The sequence below is a fragment of the Spermophilus citellus genome (genome assembly GCF_964194105.1).
Source record: "Spermophilus citellus genome assembly, chromosome: 2".
NCBI lineage: Eukaryota > Metazoa > Chordata > Mammalia > Rodentia > Sciuridae > Spermophilus > Spermophilus citellus.
This window is the reverse complement of record NC_138183.1, coordinates 2,862,063-2,881,284: the sequence shown is the minus strand read 5'-3', so window position 1 is coordinate 2,881,284 and position 19,222 is coordinate 2,862,063. Positions and strand designations below refer to the sequence as shown.

Genomic DNA, 19,222 nt, shown 5'->3' with positions numbered 1-19,222 from the left:
AGAGGTATGGAGTGTCTTTTCTGAGGGAGGCTCAGGGAGGGACCCAACCCAGATGTGGCCAGCCGGCTTGTGAACGAGGACCATCTCATTTTCCCAGGCCTTTAAAAATTCCCCTTGCAGTGTGTCAGTGTTCAGCTTGCTTCCCTCAGCACCGAGTGGACGCCGTGGACTCCAGCGGGGGCTGTGGGCAGTGTCTGGGAGCTGCTTCACTTGGGAACTGAAACAGGAAATAAGAGAGTGTCGGGGACGCCTGGGCACTACGCTGTCCTTGACTGGGGCCACCTGCCTCTAAGTGCCTTCACAGCCTCTCCTGCATGTGCCACGCCAGCACAGGAGCGACCTATGGGCCTTGCCCTGCGTGCTTGTCCTGGGCCAGCGCTGGTGTGCTGGTGGCCAGGGAGCCTGCTCTGGGTGCGTTCCTGCCCCCTTGCTTGGGTGGTCCAGGGTGGTGGAGAGGCTTGCCCCAGACCTATGTCTGTGAGCCCGAGGCATCCCAAGGCCCTGGCCTCTTGCAGCAAAGTACCCTGCCTGGACCTAGGTTTGGAGGTGGTGTTGTGGTTCACATCTCTCTGGCAAATTCCTAGGAGCAGGGTCTGCACCCTGGGCCCTCATCCCCTGTGTGGGTCCTGGCAGGCCTCTGCCGTGCTCGGCTTTGGTGTCCTCCTCTGTAAACTGGATGCAGAGACCTTTCTAGGTGGGCTTTCCCCCTGACGTGGCTTCATGTGGACACACCCAGGTGGTCACGCCTCGCCCTGTCCTCTGCAGTGTGGGGAAGGGCAACGTGTGGCCGTTGTGTCTGGTGTCCAGCAGGACGGCTCGTGCCTGCGTGTTGTGCCTTTGTGTTTCAGAAGGAGCGTTTTGGTTGTTGCAGCCCACTTGCGTGGGTCACTATGGCCACTTGGTGGACTACAATTCTCAGTGTCCTGTGGCGTGGCCTGCCTCCCCGTGATGGCTCAGGTCATGCTTTAGCCGTGTGTGGCCCTGGCATCTCTGGACCCCTTGTAGGGGCGCTTGCCTGCAGCGTCTGCCTCACAGTCCTCCCCGTCCATTGCCGTCCGTCTCTTGCTGACACCCTGCCTCTTCCCAGTTGTGGATTCTCTGGGAGGTCCAGCTAGGCCACAGGATGGCACTGTGCAAGGGATCAGTGGGCTCCTCGACTGGCCAGGCCCTGGGGACATGTGGTGCCCAGCTCTGGGGTGGTGGCAGGCGCTCGAGCGCCATGCTTCCTGGCCCACTTCTCTTACCTTCTGCGTCTGGGTAGAGGGGGGTCTTATGCCCATGACCTCTGGCCTCTGACCGGTGAGCTCGTACTTCATTGTCCTTTCTCTGTCACCTGGTGCTGACGAGCCAGGTGGCTGCCGAATGCTCTGGGAGCCACGTTTGAAGGCCCCTGGCACCTGGTGGCTGTGAGTTCCATGGGCTGCCTGTGGTTTGGAGGTTGCTTGTCTTGGGCCCCTGGACTCCCTGGTGTGGAGGCTGCTGTCCCTCCCCAGGGGGTGGGTGTGCTGCTGCCTGGCCAGCTCGTTCCTGGCTCTAGCCCCCTGGGCAGGGCTTTGGTCACCTGGCCACCAGCCTGGTGCTGGCCCCTGACTGGTCAGCTGTGCATGGCCTCAGCCCACACCCCCTGGTCCCTGGCTGTTCAGAAACACGTGGTGCACACCTCCGGTGAGGCTGTCTTCAGATCCAGGAGAGGAGCAAACGGTGGAAATGCCAGTTCTCAGACCCCTCCTGTGGCCCAGGCCGTGTCCCCCAGGCATGCTCGTGGGGCCCACGTTGATGATGTCAGTGAGGCCAAGCACTCCAGTAATGGCCCTGGGCAGGGACAGCCGTTGGCCAGCCCCAGGGTGGATGGCTGGGAGCCTGGTGGGCTAAAGGGAGATGGGAGGCTCTGGTGGTGACAGTGGACAGTGGCCATCCTGCCAAAGGACCAGTGGAAGGGGTGGCCGCCTCTGTGCGAGAGAGGGTGCTGAGCTGATGTTAGCCAGGTCAGGGCCCTGTGGGGGCTGCATGGCCTCTGGTTTTCCCCTGTAGAGGGCTGGCCTGCGAGGTGGAGCCTGAAAAGAGGCTGTCCACTTCTGCGTGTCCTGCTCCATCCTTGTCCCCAAGGCCCTCTGCTCAAGGTGGGTGGATAGCACCCCTCTTGTGGTCTTGGGGCAGGGCTGTGGGCACCCACACAGCCTGTCACCTGTCCACCCCCGTGTCTGTGGGTCAGCCACTGGGGCTCCCCCAATCTGTGCCACGGAGGGGGAGGCTGAAGGCACAGTGAGAGCCTTGTCACAGGCTCAGTGAGGGTGAGGGAGGCCTGGCTGTGCGCTTGCTGGGTTCCCTGGGCAGGGTTTCCTTTCGGGCTGGCTCTGTCTCCCTGGGGCAGAGTGGAGCCCCTCCCCCCACCCGGGCTGGCTGGGGCTCTGGGGGGGGGCAGAAACTGGCCCCCACAGGCCCCCCCAGTGGGACTTTCAGCTGGGTCTCTGTCCCTGAGGCACCACAGACCTTGGCTGAGCCAGCAGGGACCCGGCAGCCAGGGTTTCTGAGGCCCTGGCACCACCCTGGGCGGCCTGGGATGCGAGGCGGTCTGTCTCACTTAGAGCGTTGACAGGCCTCACAGGGTGCTGGTTGGCAGGAGGCCCGAGTGGCCGAGGCCTGTGGAGGTGGTCTGCCAGTGGGGGTGAGGATGGAGGGGCCTCTGCTCCGGTCCCCATGAGCTGTGGTGCACCCCGCCTTGGGGTGTGGGGGCAGGGAGGGCCCAGGCTGTGGGTGGTGCTGGGGAAGTCCCCTGCAGTGGGCCACGTCCCATTCTCGATCTGTCTCACGGGCGAGGCCCTGTCCTGTCTGCAGAGGCCCCGCCAGCCAGGGCCCCGCAGGTGGCAGGCATCCCACTGGGTGCTGCCAGCAAGTCACATGGTCATGGGTGACCTCCTTCCAAGGAGAGTCTGCCCTGGTGCTGGCATGGGCCAGGGCTTGCAGAGAGGTGGTGGGGACTGACCAGGAGGTCTGGCTCCCTACCTTGCTGCCCAGCAGATGCTCCACCCTCCAGGGCCCCCATGCAACCCCGCCTCTGTCCACCACGTGGCTCCGAGTTGCCAGCATCCCTGTCCAGGACTGGAGCGGCAGTGCTGGGGTGCTGTGGGAAGATGCGGGGATGTCCCCTGGAGAGGCCAGCCCCACATGGGGCCTCAGAATCTGTACCTGGGGATGTCCCCTGTGCCCCGACCATCTCAGAGCCCCTGACATGACTGTCCCCGAAACCCCTGGCACGGAGCCCACCTAGCTCCACCACAGTGGGCAGGACGTGGCGTGGAGCGCCCAGGAACCTGCCTGTGTTCTGAAACCAGCTGGGGATGCAGATGAAGATCAGAGAACCAGCCCCCAGGGGCGCAGGAAGCGCTGTCGAGGGTTCCACGACAGAGCTGCGGGCGGTGGTGGGTGGCGGGGGGCCTCTGAGCCACCAGGAGCATGGCTCAAAATGAAACAATCATTTCTTTTCCTGTTGAAGAGAAACCGCCTGTGAGAGCCCGCAGGCTCGTGCCCGGCCCCTGCGGCTCTGGAGCAGTTGAGGTTTCTCCCGGAGTTCCCCTCCCTCCCCCGCCCACCCTCCTCGAAGGTCTGGGCGGGCACCACGAGGTGTTGGGGACAGTTCAGGGGACAACCTGGAAGGGAGGTCACGGTGGCCAGGAGCCCTACCTGGCCCTAGAGAGGTGAGAATCCCTCATGTTCCTGGGCCTGGTGTCTTTCCCTCTGCTGGGAACCTGGGTCCCCTGATGTCTGCTGAGTCCCTCCCCGTCCTGGCTGCCCAGCTGGACTCTGTGAGGGTGGAGTGTGGTGGGGACATGGAGGACAGAGGGCAGGGTTCAGTCTGGGTCAGCAGCTCTCCCCTAGTCTGGGAAGCGCCTCCCCCTGAGCCCGGCTCCTCTGGGGGTCAATGGCAGCCTCTTCCTGTCATGCCACTCCCGTGGGCTTATGTGACAAAATGCTAGCCAGGTGTGGCTCTGCGGTGGGTTCCTCAGCCTCGGCCCTTGCCACCTGAAGCGTGCCTTTGCCACTGCAGTCTCTGAGGTTCAGGGCAGTTGACAGGGCCTGGCTGCAAGTGGGCGTGAGGTGGGCCCTGGGTTAGCGGTCTTGTTGTGCAGGCTGAAGGTGGGCAGGTCGTCATGTAGCAGATTAATCGCTGCCCCCAGCTCTGCAGTGGCCTTGCCCCTTTGATCACACCCTTGCCTGGCTCTTTTTATCCAACGTTCACCAGGCCTGGAGGGGCAGCTCCCAGCCCTCCTCAGTCCCTGCCTGGGCAGCACCTCTTAGGCTGCTGGGCAGGAGGCATGGCTGAATGTCTGGCAGCAGGTGTGGATGGTCTGTGCTGTGGCCAGTGGCTGGGAACCTGCTGTCAGGACTCTCTGGGGCCCTGGCATCTTTCTGATAGGTCCTGAGCCCCTTCCACCTGGCACCGCCAACCTAGGGCTCTGGGAACTAGTCATAGAACGTCAGCACCAGAGCTGAGAGCTTCCTGACCCACTTGATGGTGTCCGGGCTGGCAAGACCACCTGCCCATCTCCACCATGGGCAGAGGGGGGATAAAATCAGATGCCTTGGCGCTGTCTTCAGAGGACCAGCCTCAGGTTTGAGGGCCCTGGTCCTAGCCCCTGGGTTTCAGATTCCATTCTGCTGGCATCTTAGGCCATGTCCCTGGGCTTGCACCCTAGGGACAGGAGTCCACTGAGGTCCCTATCCACTGGGTGAATGGAGGAACAGTACTTGGGGCAGGAGTCAGCCCTGGCCAGGTACTCTGGGATGGTCTCCGAGTCCCAGAGCCACTGTCAAGTTCCTGCAGCATGGCCCCAGGCCTCTAGGGACAGGTATGCCTGCCGGTCCTCATTAGGGCCCAGCTCTGCAGGTGGTCACTTGGCTTCTCCTAGAAAGCCTGCCCTTCCCTGAAGTGGGAGGCCCTGGGCTCAGCTCTAAGAGGGCGGAGACTGAGAGCCAGCCCTGGGGTGTCTGTGTGGGTAGGACAGGGCCAGCAGGGGTGTGTGCCTGTTAACCCTGAAGCTGCCAGCAGCCCATGGCTCTTTGCTGCTTCTGGGTGCACACAAGGAAGTGAAGGGAGGTCCAGCCAGGGAGGGCCTGGGGCTGGCAGGAGTGTATAAGTCCATGCAGTCCGGCTGCCTGGCTAGGGTGTGCCCCTTTCCCTCCCCCACACACCCAAGCCATGAGGAGTTTGGGAGTGGATGCCGCTCTGCGACTCGTTTCCTCTCCTGTTCTGTGGTGGTTCAGGCAGTCCACTCCACGGTCACCACAGGCACCTGTCAGATCCCCTCTGGTCCAGAGGTGACAACAGTGATTGCTGCAAGAGTTGGGGGCCGCTTGATCGTTTCTGTAACTGGTCTGGTGTGAGACCTCTGGCCACAGCGCCATCCCTAGACCATGGGCTTCCAGGGAATGGGCATGGAGGGCAGCTTCGTGCAAAGACCCTCGCCCTGGTGCCTGTGGGTGGTGGCATCTTCACTACTCAGCTGTCTCTTGAGTATCACCTGGGCACAGGAGCTGGCCAGTCCCGGGGCGCCCCTCTTGACCACCTCCTTCCTCCTGGCCACGCTCCCCACTTCCCTCGCTGTGGCTGCTCCAGCCACACCTGTCACCACTGGGTCCAGCCACAATGCCCCTGAGCTGTGTGAGAGGGGGCTGCCAGTCTGGGCATCACTTCCTGCTCCTCTCCCTGCCCCTGGCCAGCTCCAAACTTGCTGAGCACAACCAAGGGAACCAACTACCATCCCTGTCACTTGCAAAACCCGTCAGCCTCATCTATGTGATGGAGCAGGGCGAGGGTTGCTTAGGCGGTCGTGGTGGTGCTGATGATGTCGATGGGTTATGGTGACGTTGGTGATGATGGTGGTGATGGTGACACTGATGGCAGGGATGGTGGTGGCAGTGGTGATGGTGTGATGCAGATGGTGCTGCTGGTAGTGATGACATTAGTTGTGATGGTGATGGTGGTGAGGCCCAGGTGTGTCGGCCCTCTGTGCCAACGCCTTCACGGACGAGGAAGCGAAGGAAGCCTGTCTGGTTCATGAAGCGTACCTCCTCGTGTGTCACTCCAAGGCTGTGCCCTGTGCCCTGGGGTTTGGGGTCCATTAGAACTGAGGTGCCTTTGGTTGGGGTACCCTGGCTGATACTCAGAGAAGGTCCAGGTGCAGGCCGCCTTCCTGGAGGTCTCTGGGGAGACTCCTGGCCAGGGCTCCTGCAGATCTGGGTTGCCGATTCTGCTACCTGTGTATTTGTTTCCCCTGGGGACCAAACTGCCTGGCCAGTCACATCACGAGGGACAGTCCCTCCCTTCTAAGGGACGAGAGGCCTCAAGCAGCACCCTGGACTGCTCGCTTTCCCTTGAGGCCTCCTCACTACCCCGTGTCTCCCACACTCCTGTTCCAAGCCAGGCCCTGGTCCCACACTGGGAACTGGGCAAGTTCCCACCATCAGGGTCTTCCCAGACTAGGAGGGCCAGGGGGCAAGAGGTGAGTTCCGGGAGGGAGAGCCAGTGTGTGGTACAGGGAGCAGGACACCAAACCTGCTTTCTCCTGATTTGAGCAGAGGTTGGTGACCATAAGGCAGGTTTGGCACCCAGAACCCTGAGGGATGCAGGGTCCAGTGGGACTGGGGATGGGGGAATTGCCAGACAGGCGCCCAGGTACCTGCCCAGCCCTGCCCCCTGAGCTCATTCCCAGGCCTGGATGTCTGAGGCTGTCAGGGGAGCCTCAGTCTTTAAGCTCTGGGGGTAGCTGTCACCACTGAGGACACAACCCTGGACACTCCCCACTCTCAGTATCCTTGGGGTTGATGGAATTGTGGTGTGTCTGGCATGGAACCAAATCTCTGTCCCTCACTCTACAGAGTCCTTGCTGTCCCTGGGCCTTGGCTCCTGCATCCCCCCTGCCTGTGTCCTTCTCGCTTTTCCCCTCCTGGCTTTGGGGGGGGCAGGGGCAGTGATCTTGACATGGCAGGGCCTTCCCCAGGGGCCGTTGGGTGTCCCTGTCTGCAGCAGGGAAGGTGGGTGGGCAGGGCCAGAAAGCATGGTTAGGAGCAGCTTGGCCAGTTTCTGTGGCCTGTAGGGGATGGATCACTGTGGGCGCTTAGGACTGGCAGCCTTCTGGCCACTTCCTGTGGGTACCTGTGGGCTACTGGGGAGACAGGAAGAAGGTGATGCCTACCAGGGGTCCTCTTCTTCTTGGTCTCTGGGTTCTGGGTAGGTCTGAGCCACCACAGGGTCAGGGCAGGTCCCTGAGTTCCTATCCCCATGAGCTGGCAGCCTTCCCAGGATCGACTGGGGAAGGGACTGGGTCCTTCCTGGTTGGTTGAGGCCTTTCCTTGGAGACCCCTTGAGGAGGCCGACTAGACCCTGCTTGGGGCCTTCAGGTCCTGGGGGAGGGTTGGAGGCAGGCCCAGGTTCTTTCTGACCACCCTGAGGGCCCAGCTGCTCCTGGGAGCTCCTCGTAGGTGGCTGAGATTTGGGGCTGGGGTGCCTGGCTGGGCAAAGGGCAGAGTGACCCCAGAAGAGCTGAAATTTCAGCCCAGGCCACTTGAGCTGTAAGCTGACACTAGCTAGGAGGTAGAGGGTGGGCAGGCTCCCAGCTGGAGGTGCCGGAAGCAGGCTCTCAGCAGGGGCCTGGGGGCTCTTTCCACTGTGCCACCACTGTGCCACCACTGTGGCCTCCCTTGTCGACGTGCCCTTTTACAGAAGGAGAAGCTTAGGTTCGGCAAGGGTAAGGGGCTGTCCAGGGAACGGGGGCCCAGCAGCCCCAAGGGCAGGCAGCTGCCCGTTGTCACTGTGGCCAGTACCTGCCATGGGGACCGTCTCCCCACCATGGCCTGCTCTTGAAGGCCCTCCCCCGGCACTTCCTTCCTCCCTGCTGCTGTAACCACCCTTGGCCTCCCTCAAACCCTGGCGCGCCGTGGTCCCTGCCACGGCCCCGTCGCAGTCCTGCCAGGGCTGCCACTTCTCCTCCCCTGGGCGGCAGGGGAAGCAGTACTTCCGGGAGGTGGGGGCTGGAGGTGGGCGTCCTAGGAAACTCTGAGGGCCACTAGCTTCTGCCACAGGGTTTCGGTTCCGGGGTGGGGGGTCCCCGGCAGGGTGAGGAGCCCTTGAGCTCAGAGCCCAGCTCCCGTGTAGGTGCTGGCCCACGGTGGGGGCCTCCTTGTCCTGGGTGCGTGCTCTCACACCCTTCCTGGAAACCTCCTGCCCTGTCCACTCCAGCCCCAAGGGTCCCCGCCCCTCCCCTCTGCAGGTTCCTGCAGGGCCCTGGAGAGGGCAGCCCCGGTCCTGCTCGGACCCTGCCTTGTTTGGTCCTGCAAATCCAGCGCTTTCTGGGGAGCTTTGAGTTCCCTCTTCAAGAGCCGGGGGTTCCCTGGCTGACTAGGAGGGCTGGAGGCTCCTCGGGTCCAGCTGCAGTGGGCTGGCATTTCCTGTCACCTCCTCTGCTTCCCTGCTGCCAGGCAGGGGCCGGAAGAGGGTTGGTGGGGGTTCCCTGGGTTTCCTGAGGTGGGTGCAGGGGCAGGAGGGTCTGGGTGTTGTCGGGCATTCCAAGGGGCCTGGGCAGCTTGTGAACTCTGGGTGGTGGAGAACCTCTTCCCTCTTCACGGGGAGCCTGGGCTGCGAGGTCCAGGCCTGCTTGGGGGGTGGCCAGCTTCTGCAGGCATGCAGCTGCCGGGGACGCCTGGCACCCATGAGTGCCCCTGCTGGTGTCAGGTAGCAGATATGGTGAGAACACTCTTCATTTCAGTTTTTCTAAATGTCACTTTAGCCCCCGTGCCCAGCCCTGTGCCTAGACCTGTGCTGGGTGCCATGTGTGGGGGCATCCCATCTCCGTGCCAGGTTTCGTGTCTGCCTCTAGACATTAGCATCTTAGAGTCAGTTTTGTACCGAAGGAGGCATCTCCCCGCTGCCTGTCTCACGCAGAACTGCAGTGAGGCTGGCCTGGAGGGCCCTTCCTCAAGTGGGCCCGGGGCCAAGGCCCTGTGACCAGGGCTCGTTTTCCCCTTTCTGTCCAGCCCTGCAGGTTGCTGTGAGCTCCCTGGCCTCTGCTCTTTCCCTGGGTCTCAAGTCATCCGGTTGCTGGAAGTCCTAGAGGGGGCTGGGTGGGTGAGGGGTGTGAGGTTCTGGGGTTGTGGGCCCTCTGGGCATCACAGGTTCTGAGGTTTCAAGATTCTGTGATTTGGCTAGCACCTGTCCTCTGAGGCCCCTCTGCCACCCCTTGCGAGGAGGCTGTGTGTCCCCCTGGGTCTGAGGGTGGAGGCCAGTTTAGCCCAGCCCCTGCCTCACTGGCTTGCAGAGGAGCTGCACCTGGTGAGCTGAACGTGCAGACAGCTGCTGGGGCCAGGCCCTGGAGTCCAGAGTGTGACTTTTTCAGAATAAAGCCTTATCTTGGCCACAGCTTATCAGGGGTGGGGACAGATAAATGGCCCGGAAAAGGCAGAGCCTGCACACACGTGGAGTGCGGGCGGCAGGCGGGCCAGCAGGACTTCTCTGCATGCAGAGGAAGTTTAGGCATTTTTTGCCTGGTCTCTTCCTGGCCAGAAAGTGTCTCTCTGAAAGGCTCCAGAAAACACACCCAGCCTATTGTCACCCATGCTCCGGGAAGGTGTCTGCAGTGGACATTTTGTGTAAACAGGAAGGCCTGGAGCGGGGGACTCAGGACATGGGGGTATGCCAGCTGGTACCCCTTTGCACTCAGGAGCCCTGGGGCTCACTGTCAGCCTGGCTGTGGCCTGATGGATACTCGTCCCTGCATGTTAGGCTGGTGGGCAGGAGAATTCCGCACCGGGAACCCGCTTCTGTGGTTGGAGGCTGGGACCTCCTGTCCCTGTTGTCTCTCCTTCCTCCGAGGGACCCTCCCTGTACCCTTCCTGGCCAGTTTCCTCCTTTGTCTGGTTGGTGGACCCTCCTCAGTGGTTTCAAACTTGGGCCAGACGTGGGCAGTGGTGGGGGACCAGGGGAGCGTAGGGGTGCATCTGTAGCCAGCAGCCAAATGGGCTCCCTCCTTTCCTTCCCTCCCTCCTGCCATCTGGCCAAAGCGGTCTCCCGCCTCTCCCTCCTCCTTCCTGCCAGGCAGAGCAAGCAAGCTGACAGCCAGCCCGGGAGGCCCAGCAGTGCTGTCCCAGCAGGCCCAGCTGAAACCCAAGCCTCCTCCAGTGGCTCGTGTGGCTGCAGGTGTCTGACCTGGAGTTTGAGGCTGAGTGGTCCCTCCTCCTCCAACTTGCCTTGGTATCTGGGGACAGCTGGCTGAAGAAGGCTGCCCCTGGAGTGGTATGGCAGCTGACCAGAACCCCTGGTCTCTTCTTCGCTTCTGCCCAGCTCTCCTGTTGCTACCTGGAGCAGAGGGTAGGGGTGGAAAAGCTGGGATAATCTGGGAGGGACCTCTCAGAGGCCAGGAGGAAAGTGGGCAGCTTTCCTGGGGGTGGCTAGGACCCAGGGCTGGACCACTCCAGACTGTACCCACAGGGCCTGTCTCTGCCAGAGACAGCTACAGGGCCCGCTGGTGCAGGGCTGACCGTGAGCTCCTTTCCATTCAGCCTCCTCATAGTCAGTGGGTACATCTCGTGATTGTGCTGCAATGGGGCCCACCTGGCCTAGGGGCAGCCTGCAGAGTCGGGGCCTGTCTGCATTTCACAGTTGAGGGAACTGAGGTCTGGAGAGGGCAGAGCTGGCTCAGGTGTCCTCATGGGACATTGGAAGGTCAGGGGAGAAGGGGCTGTGATGGGGGCCAGCCTGGTGCATCCCACATGTCCCAGCAATTCCCTGATGGAATGACAGTGGTCACTTGGCCCAGGGCCAGCTACAGTTTGCAGAAAAATGTGCCGTTGGGCAGTTCTTGTCCCGTGCTCTCTCTGAGGCTCAGTTTACTTGTCACAGGTGGATGGTGGTGGCTTCTCCAACAGGGTCTCAAGAGTTTAGTGACATAAAGCATGGGAGGGCATTTCAGTCCCAGGAGTCTCCTGAGTATGTGTGGCCCCCTTGGTTACACGCTCCTGCCTGCCTTCTGTCACCAGGCCCTGCTTACCCTTCCTGGCCTTCTCTGGGGATGCTCCCTGCACATGGAGGGAGACCTTGGGCTAGGAGTAGTTGGCCCTCCCTGGGGATCAGCGTCCAGGGGCTTTAATGGCTACTAGGGATGGTCTGCGGTACTCCTAATGGCCAGAAGGTGCTGCTGCCATCTGGTTTCAGAATTCCATACTTTGGCATTTTTTATGGTCAACAAAATGGTTTGTGCCGGATTTTGTGAATGGCAGAGGTTTCCCGCGGGTCAGAGGGGGTCTGTTTGCCGATGGAGTCCATTCCTTGAGTTGGGCAGGGTGCTCTTGGCAGGCAGGCTGACCCTCCCCACGGAGCCTAGTCTCAGAGTTGCTGGCCAATGCAGGGACCAGGCCCCTCCCGGTGCCCTTCTCCTTGGGAGGCAATGGGGATAAAGTCCCGTGTGGTTGGGGGGGCAGCTGTGGGGGAGCCTCCTCTAGGAAAGGATCGGTCCTGCAGACAGGGCCTCTGTGCTCCTGGGTGGGGTGGCACAGAAGCTGGGGTCACCCTGAGCTGGCTGGCCACCCAGTACCACTTTGAATGGTTCAGAAGCCTGGGTGTGAGAGAAGGGTTTGGCTGGAGTTGGGTCTGGTCTGAGCGCCAAGTCTGCAGTGGGAACAGTGTGCCAAGGCTGGTAACAGTCCCAGAGACTGCTTAGGGCTTTTTGATGGGCACACTCAGGGACATGGACACTGCCCTGAGGCTCAGGATGTCTTGGGCAGCAGCAGCCTGGCTGGGGTTCTGTCTTGGCAGCTCCTATGCGCCCGTGCTTCTGGGGGACTGGTCAGAAGTGTGCATGATCCCAGGAAGGCCAGCAGCAAAGGCCTGGGACTCTTCTGCAGTTGGCTAGGCTGGGCCCAGAATGGGAGTCTGCCTTGCCCAGAGCACCCAGCCTGCTGGAGGGTTGGGTGGGGAGCCACCTCCCGGGGGTTGTGTGCTGTGGGGTTTCGCTGCCTTGTGTGGGCTCCTCCAGGTCTTTTGGATGGCCTGCCAGGCCTGTGGGCAGTGGATTCCCCCTGGGAGCCCCCGGAGCTGGGTGGGGTAGGGAGGCTTAATTAAGTGCTTGATCAGAGCTTTGAAATCCTGCATGAAAGGCTAGCATGTGGGAGGTCCCAACCTTGCCCACTGCATGGGCTGCTGGGCACATGCCTGGCATATGTCGGGCCCTCTACAAGACTGTCGCAAAGTTCCCCACCCACATGGGAAATGCTAGCTGCCCCCTTTTCATCAGGTCCCATTGTGCCTCTGGGGACCAAAAAGAGCCAAACAGCCTCCAGATGATGGAGTCCTGGGTGGCTAAAGTCCTGGTGTCAGGGCCTCCACCGCTGTGGTCCCTGAGGGGCCCAGGAGGTGTGGCCCAGCAGGCACGGCTCAGCCTGAGTGTCTGGCTTGGTTGTGCACTGCACCCGTGAGAACTCGGGGCCTTGCTTCCTCTACCTATGAGATGGGGCGTCCCTCCTACCTCTACATGCCGGTGCACCAGGACAGACTGGATGCTGGTGTTGGTGGCACCTTTACTCCCACACCTGCACCGTGGTCACCTGGACCCCATGTAGAGGGAAGCACACTGGCTCTCCTGCCCCCGGGCTTCTCCCTCTGCCTCTGGGTGGCAAGCCTGGGCTGCAGAGACTGGAGCGGCCCGGTCCTCGTGCTCTGCCTGCCCCTGCCTTGGGCCAGAGCCTAGGCAGGGAGCTGGGGCACCCCAGCCCGGCCCCACAGGCCCCCGTGGGCTCTGCCAGCGTCTGTGTGGGCCCTGGTGGGGGGCAGTGGGTGTGGCCTCAGAGCCGCTCTGACCTGCCCCCTGCGGATTCTTGCCTTGCAGACTTCTCCAGCCAGGTGAGCTCCTCGTCCCTCAGCTCCCCGGCCGGCCGAGGCGCCATGGCGGCCCCCTCGCTGCACCCCTCCCTGGGGCCAGGCATCGGCTCCTCGCTGGGCTCCCCTGGGCAGCTGCACTCGCCCATCAGCACCCTGAGCTCCCCCATCAACGGCATGGGCCCGCCCTTCTCGGTCATCAGCTCCCCCATGGGCCCCCACTCCATGTCTGTGCCTACCACGCCCACCCTGGGCTTCGGCACCGGCAGCCCCCAGGTGAGTGTGGGCTGGGCCTGGGGGGCGCGGGCTGGGCAGGGGCTCCCCCAGCAGGGTGTCGGCATCACTGGTGGGCCGTGGGGGAGGGGCTGTCCTTTCCATCCTCAGACCCAGCCTCAGTGGTGGCTCTCTGGTTGGCCTGGGCCTGGCCCCATGGATGCTGCCAGCTGGGCTTCTTGGTGGCTCTGCCTCCTCAGGGTCAGATCCTACTCCTGGGTCCTTCTCTCCTGGGCTTTCTGCTCACACCCTGGCCGGTGGTCTCTGTCCCTGGGCCTGCAGGGGAGGTGGGTCCAGGCTCAGTGTAGGGATGGGGAACAAACAGTCAGTGCTCAGTGGCCTGGTGGCTGGTGGGTGCTGGTCACAGCAGAGTTGGTGACCTCTCTACAGTTGGGGTCTGCTCAGACGCTCTTCCAGCACTGGCTGGGTTTTGGGTTGTTTGGGGGTTAGGAAGCACTCTCGCCTGGTGGGGCCCAACACAGACAGGTCTTGCTGTTGGCACCGTGGGGCCTGGTCCAGCCCTTTTCTCCCTCAAGGCCCCGGGGGCCTCTCGGATCCTCTGCTGGACTCCTTGCCTGGGCTGTGTGACTCCTGGTGATTTCCCTCTGGATACCCACTCTTGAAGCAGGCTTCCCTCTGGTGGACCCATCTCTTCTTCCTAAGAGAGGCTGGGGACATGCATTCCTGCTCCGAGTCTCTGGAGGAGCCTGGCTGCCTCCCGCATAGGCCCTGCTCCTGGCCTAGGAGGCCTGGGGTGTGCTTTGTGTGTGGCTAGCCCACTGCCCATCCATCCTCTTGCCCTAGAGACTCTTGCAGTGCTCTTAGGCCAACCCAGCCAGGTCCCTTTGCCCCTGGGGGATGGGTGGAGAAGAGTGGGATCTCTGTCCATGAACATGCTGCTGTCTGTCCCCTCTCATGGCACCTGACCTTCCGGACACAGGCGGAGGCCCGAGGTGCTGGCCCAGGGAGGCCTGGCTGCCTCCCATGTCTAGCTGTGTCATTTTGGCGTGGCTGCCCCACACCCTCCTTGCTGGTTGCCTGATGCTCTGCAGCAAGAGAGCAGGTGAAGACTTGGCCTCCATTGCGCCCTGGTTTCAGTGGCTGACACCTGCTGGCTCGGAGACCCACCAGGTTTCTCACTGGGTTCCCAGGCCTGCTGCCTGCCCTGGACACCCCTGGGCTCGTGCACAGCAGGCGGCTGGGTTCTGAGTCTCCTTGTGTGGCAGAGCCCAGGGCTGTTAGTGCTTCTGGGAAGAGGACGGGGAATCTCGGCGAGGCGTCTTAGGGTTTTCTGGGCCACATCTCTCCTGTTTTCTCTGGCGGGTAGTAGGTCCTGGTTAAAGTCAGGTTCCTGTGAGCCAGTGGCCAGGCCCCCAAGGCTGCCTGGGGGGAGGCTGGGGAACAGATCCAGTGTGCCCCAACATTTGCCCTGCTACTGGATAACTGTCCATCTCTCTGAGGGTCCCTCTGCCAGGCCCACACAGTGGCTACTCTGAGCCTGTGCTTGGCCTCTGACCACCTCTCCTGGCGGGCCTTTGGCTGCCCTGGACACACAACCCTGTGCTCATCAGTAGTCTGTCTTGGGAACCTACAGTTCCTTGTGTTTCTGGGAGTTTGGGGGGCCATGCCCCCACCTCCACCCACAAAACTACAACTGCAGAGTCATTTGCCAGAGCCCGGGGGATTCTGCCATGTTGGGGACGACCTGTGTCCTGCCCGGCTCTGCCTGCTCCAGGCAGTGGCTGGGAAGGGCTGTCCACATCATTGGGCCAGGTCATGCCCTCCAGCTCACGGGGAAGGGAGCCTGCTGGTAGGCCAGGCTGTCTCTCTTGGTCTGGGGGCTCTGTCAAGGAAGGACGCAGGGCATGCAACCCAGAGTTGTCCCAGCGCCTGTGTGGTCACACCTGACTCCCTAGGGCTGCCTTGAGGCCTGGGCTGAGTGCATGGAGGGGGGCAGCTTCCTGCAGGGAGCCTCTCCTCGGGCCTGAGGGCTGTGGCATCCTCAGGAGGCAGCCTGCCCAGGGGGCCAGTGGGTTTCAGCACCAAGGGAGCAAGGCCTGGAGGGAACGTGGAGAGGCTGAGGGCAGGTGGAGGCTCAGGCCTGCTCCTGGGGAGGGGGGCTTCCTGGAGCTGAGGCTGGAGGGCGGTGCTGTGGAGTAGAGAGGCAGCAGAGATGGGCAGGGCCGGGCGGGGCATTGATGAGGCAGGAACTGAAATAAATACCAAGGATATGAAAGGGGAAATGGGGTAGCCTCGCCCTGGCCGCACGTGGGGCACAGGCTCCAGCCAAGGGCCTTGCTGTCCTGGGGCTCTTGAGAGATGGACTGTAAGTGCCAAAATACTGGTAGGTGGGCTGCTTGGGCGCCCACGGGGAAGGGGCTACCCCGTGCTTGGTTCTGGGGTCTTTGAGCCTTGGGAAGGGCAGGAAGACCATCCAGCCTTGTGGTGGCTACCATGCCAGGGCTGGCCACTGGAAGAGCCCAGAGGGGCTGTGTGGGCCCCAGGGCCACAGTGAGGATGAGTGCCCCCGCTGGCCTTTGCCCTGCTCAGACGTTGGGTTTTCCCAGAGCCTCTGGATTCACTGAAGCTGGACAGGTCAGCTCAGGTCAGGAAAGCCCTCACAGCCACGGGGGAGCTGGCATGGTGTGGCACTGCCCTGGAGTGTGGCTCCCTGCTCCCTGCTGTCCCGTCCCCCTCACTGCTCTGGCCCTGCCTCAGTTTACCAGCCCCCCAGCCTGCACGTAGGGGTCAGGGGACAGAGCAGGTGAACCTAGCGTGGTTTTGCCCTGCCGAACAGGTCTGCCCCGTGTCACGTCCTGGGTTCCCACAGCTGGGAAGCTCTCCCCTCGGCTGGGGCACGAGCCATCCATGCCCATAGCTCTGAACTGCCCCTGCCCCTGGCCAGACAGTCCTCCTGTCTCCACCCCGTAGGCCACCTGGCCTTGGCCTCAGACACCACTTTCCCTCCTGGAGCCAAGTGCCAGCTGCAGCAGTTATGGGTCAGACTCTCAAGGTAGTGGTCAGCAGGGTGCCCGCCAAGTGCCCACTCTGCTCGGCACCTGGCCTGTCCTCTTCCTGCCACCATTCTGTCAGCCATGGAAGGAGTCACTGTGTGGTCCGGCTGCAGACAGACTCGGGCCCCTGCTCAGTAGCTTCCCCTGGCACAGCGGCAGCCTCACAGCCCGGGCAGGGCATTGCCCCTGATGCCCACCTGCTTCCTCAGCCTCAGGGTTTGTGTGTCTCCCCTCTGCCCTTCAGGGGCCAGCGAGCTTCAGGTGGGCAGGGGACCCACAGGGCACTAGTGAGCACTGTCCCTTCACTTGCCTAGCGGTTCCCCTCCTCTTGGCCTTGTCTCTGCCTCCTTGGCACTTGGGACCACCCCCACACCTCTCGGCTGCTGTGTGACCCTGCCCCCACCTCCTGGAGCCTCAGGGTCTTTGGTCAGGAAGGGGGAGGGCATCACAGCCCCGGGCTTCTGTGCAGGAGAGGTGGGTGTGGGCAAGGCCCGCCCACGCCACAGTGAAGGCCCAGTGTGTCCCCGACTGTGGAACACGTGCACACCGGGCATGTGGGGGACCAGGCAGGCCTCTCTGCTCTGTGGTGGAGCTGGGGGCTCCCTGTCCTCGCCATGGCACCCATGTCCTGATGCCTACCCCTGCTGTACCCAGTGCGTGGAGGCCTCGGGCCTCCCTGCAGCCCACCTGAGCCCTCGGGAGTGCAGCACCCTCACGGGGCCTCCCTGCCCGCCTAGGCAGCTCTGGGAGGGATGTAGAGCCGCTGGGACGGGAGCATGCCCCTGGGCACTGAGGCCCTGCCACCGGAGGCTAGGGTGCTTGCTTTGGGCACAAACTCTTCCGGCCTCATGAGAAAGGGGACGGGGCTTGGGGGCTGTGAGGAAGGAAGGAGGTGTGGTCCCCGCGTGCAGGGGTTGAGTGCAGTGTGGAGTCTGGAGGTGGCTGCAGACGTTTTCTGCCCTGTCAGGGCTTTGCAGAAGTGGGGGTGCCTGGCGGGGGCCCAGTGCCCTGGCGGATGGCCTGGCTGGCGGGAAGCGCCTGGGCCTGCACCGGCTGCAGAGCTGGGCTGGAGGCAGCAGAACCCAAAGTGCTGTGTCACTGCAGGCTGCAGCTGTTGCCAGGGTGACGGTGAGTTTCCCACGCCTGCCCTGGCACAGGGGGTGCGGCCCAGGGGTGTGCAGAGCCTGAGCTGTCCCTGCCACCTGGGGGCTCTGCTGGCTTCCTGTCCCCCCTGGTGGCCACACTGCCACCCTGCAGTATGTGGGGGCCTGTGTGTCCCTGGGGAGCCCGGCCTCCTCCCTCCCTGTGACTGGGCCTGTGTCTTCGGCTGTGTGCTGGGGCCCAGAGCGCCTGCCAAAGGAGTGTCCAGTGAGCACCTAGCAGGTGGGTGGCAGGCAGGGGTATGAGCAGGACCTCCTGTGCAGGGCTGGGCTCATGGCCCCAGGTTATGAGGGGTCTTCACACCTCCAGCTCCTCCCTCCTGAAGCCTGGGACTGCTGCCAGGGAGCCCTGAGTCCGGGCAGTGGTCTGCTGGGCTCCAGCCGGATCCTGCTTTCCTGAGGGCAGTGGCCCTGCTGCCCCTTCGCCGTGTGGCCCGGGGGCTCTCTGGAAGGTGGGGTGTGGCCACACCTTCCTGGCCTCAGCTATCGGGAGGGCCCTGGGCGTGCTGTCACCAGCCTTCCCAGGGCTGACCTGCTCCCGTGCCCCCCAGCTCAACTCGCCCATGAACCCCGTCAGCAGCAGTGAGGACATCAAGCCCCCGCTGGGCCTCAATGGCGTCCTCAAGGTCCCCGCCCACCCCTCAGGAAACATGGCGTCTTTCACCAAGCACATCTGTGCCATCTGTGGGGACCGCTCCTCAGGTAGGGCTGCCTGGGGGCGGGGAGGAGTGGGCTGGCGATCTGGGGCTGCACCTGGAGGCCCACCTTCGGGCACAGTAAGGAGTGAGGAGAGCAGGCTGGCAGGGCAGTTGGGGGACTTGCTGATGGCAAGGGCTGATGAGGGCCGACCTCCTGGGGCTGAACCTGGGCCCAGGGCTTCTGCGTTATTCCAGGGAACCCTGGTGGCCAGGGAGTGCAGAGTGGCCCCCCTCCAGGGCACAGTGACTCAGGCACAGAGGAGCCACTGGGGGACGCTGGTCCCTGGGGGACCAGGATTTATAACCCCGGAAGGCTGAACCGTCCTCAGAGCAGGGAGCCCAAGGCAGGGCCAGGCTGGGGTCCCGAGACCAGAGGGCCCTCTTGTGTGGGAAGGGGCAGCCTCTCAGCAGCACTGCCCCCGCAGGCAAGCACTACGGGGTGTACAGCTGTGAGGGCTGCAAGGGCTTCTTCAAGAGGACAGTGCGCAAGGACCTGACCTACACCTGCCGGGACAACAAGGACTGCCTGATTGACAAGCGGCAGCGGAACCGGTGCCAGTACTGCCGCTACCAGAAGTGCCTGGCCATGGGCATGAAGCGGGAAGGTAGGTGTCATGGCGGGGCGGGCCCCCGGCCTCCCTGCGGCCCTTCTCTGCTGATCCCTGCGCGGGGGCCTGGGCACCGAGGCCAGCCCTTGACTCCACAGCCTGCCTGATGGTGGCGGCCCAGTTGTCCCCTGTGAGGGCAGAGCCGGCCAGGGCCCAGCTTGTGGGCCGTGGGGCCAGGATGGGGTGGAGGCGGCAGTGGGGAAGGAGATGGGGCCTGTGTGGGAAAGTGGGAGACTGCGTGGGCCGGGGTGTCTGATAGCAGGGGTGTGGTGTGTGGTGCAGGAGGCCTGTAGGGTGCTGCTGTTCAGGTTGAAGTGCGGAGGGCACCCTCCAGAGAGCCCCAGAGGGCATCCCGCATCCTCCCGGGGCCGACTCCAGCTCTACCCCTGGTGGGCCCACTGGCTCTCAGAGCAGGACTTTGGGGCTTGTCTTATCGACAAGATGCGTGATGGGGCATATGTGGCAACGCAGGCCACTCCCGGGGTCACAGCAAAATTGTCTGATTGTCCAGCCAGATCCTTGGCCTCCATGTGACCTTGGAGCTGTGCTGCCCTGGCCTCGGGTCTGTGCTGTTCCCTCTTGCCTGCAGCTTGATGGTCCCTTCATG

The 19,222-nt window shown here is 63.0% G+C and overlaps 1 protein-coding gene across 2 annotated transcripts in view; it reads left to right on the top strand.

The window, feature by feature from the left end:
• Positions 1-19,222, top strand: part of RXRA (retinoid X receptor alpha) — a 94,169-nt gene that overhangs the window by 52,725 nt on the left and 22,222 nt on the right. Inside the window, exons 2-4 of one of the 2 annotated variants that reach the window (XM_081279961.1) lie at positions 12,873-13,138; positions 17,861-18,011; positions 18,433-18,612. In XM_081279961.1, coding sequence (XP_081136087.1) covers positions 12,873-13,138; positions 17,861-18,011; positions 18,433-18,612 — 597 coding nt within the window. The remainder of the gene's footprint in view (positions 1-12,872; positions 13,139-17,860; positions 18,012-18,432; positions 18,613-19,222) is intronic. The other variant, XM_081279962.1, reaches the window with a different exon arrangement.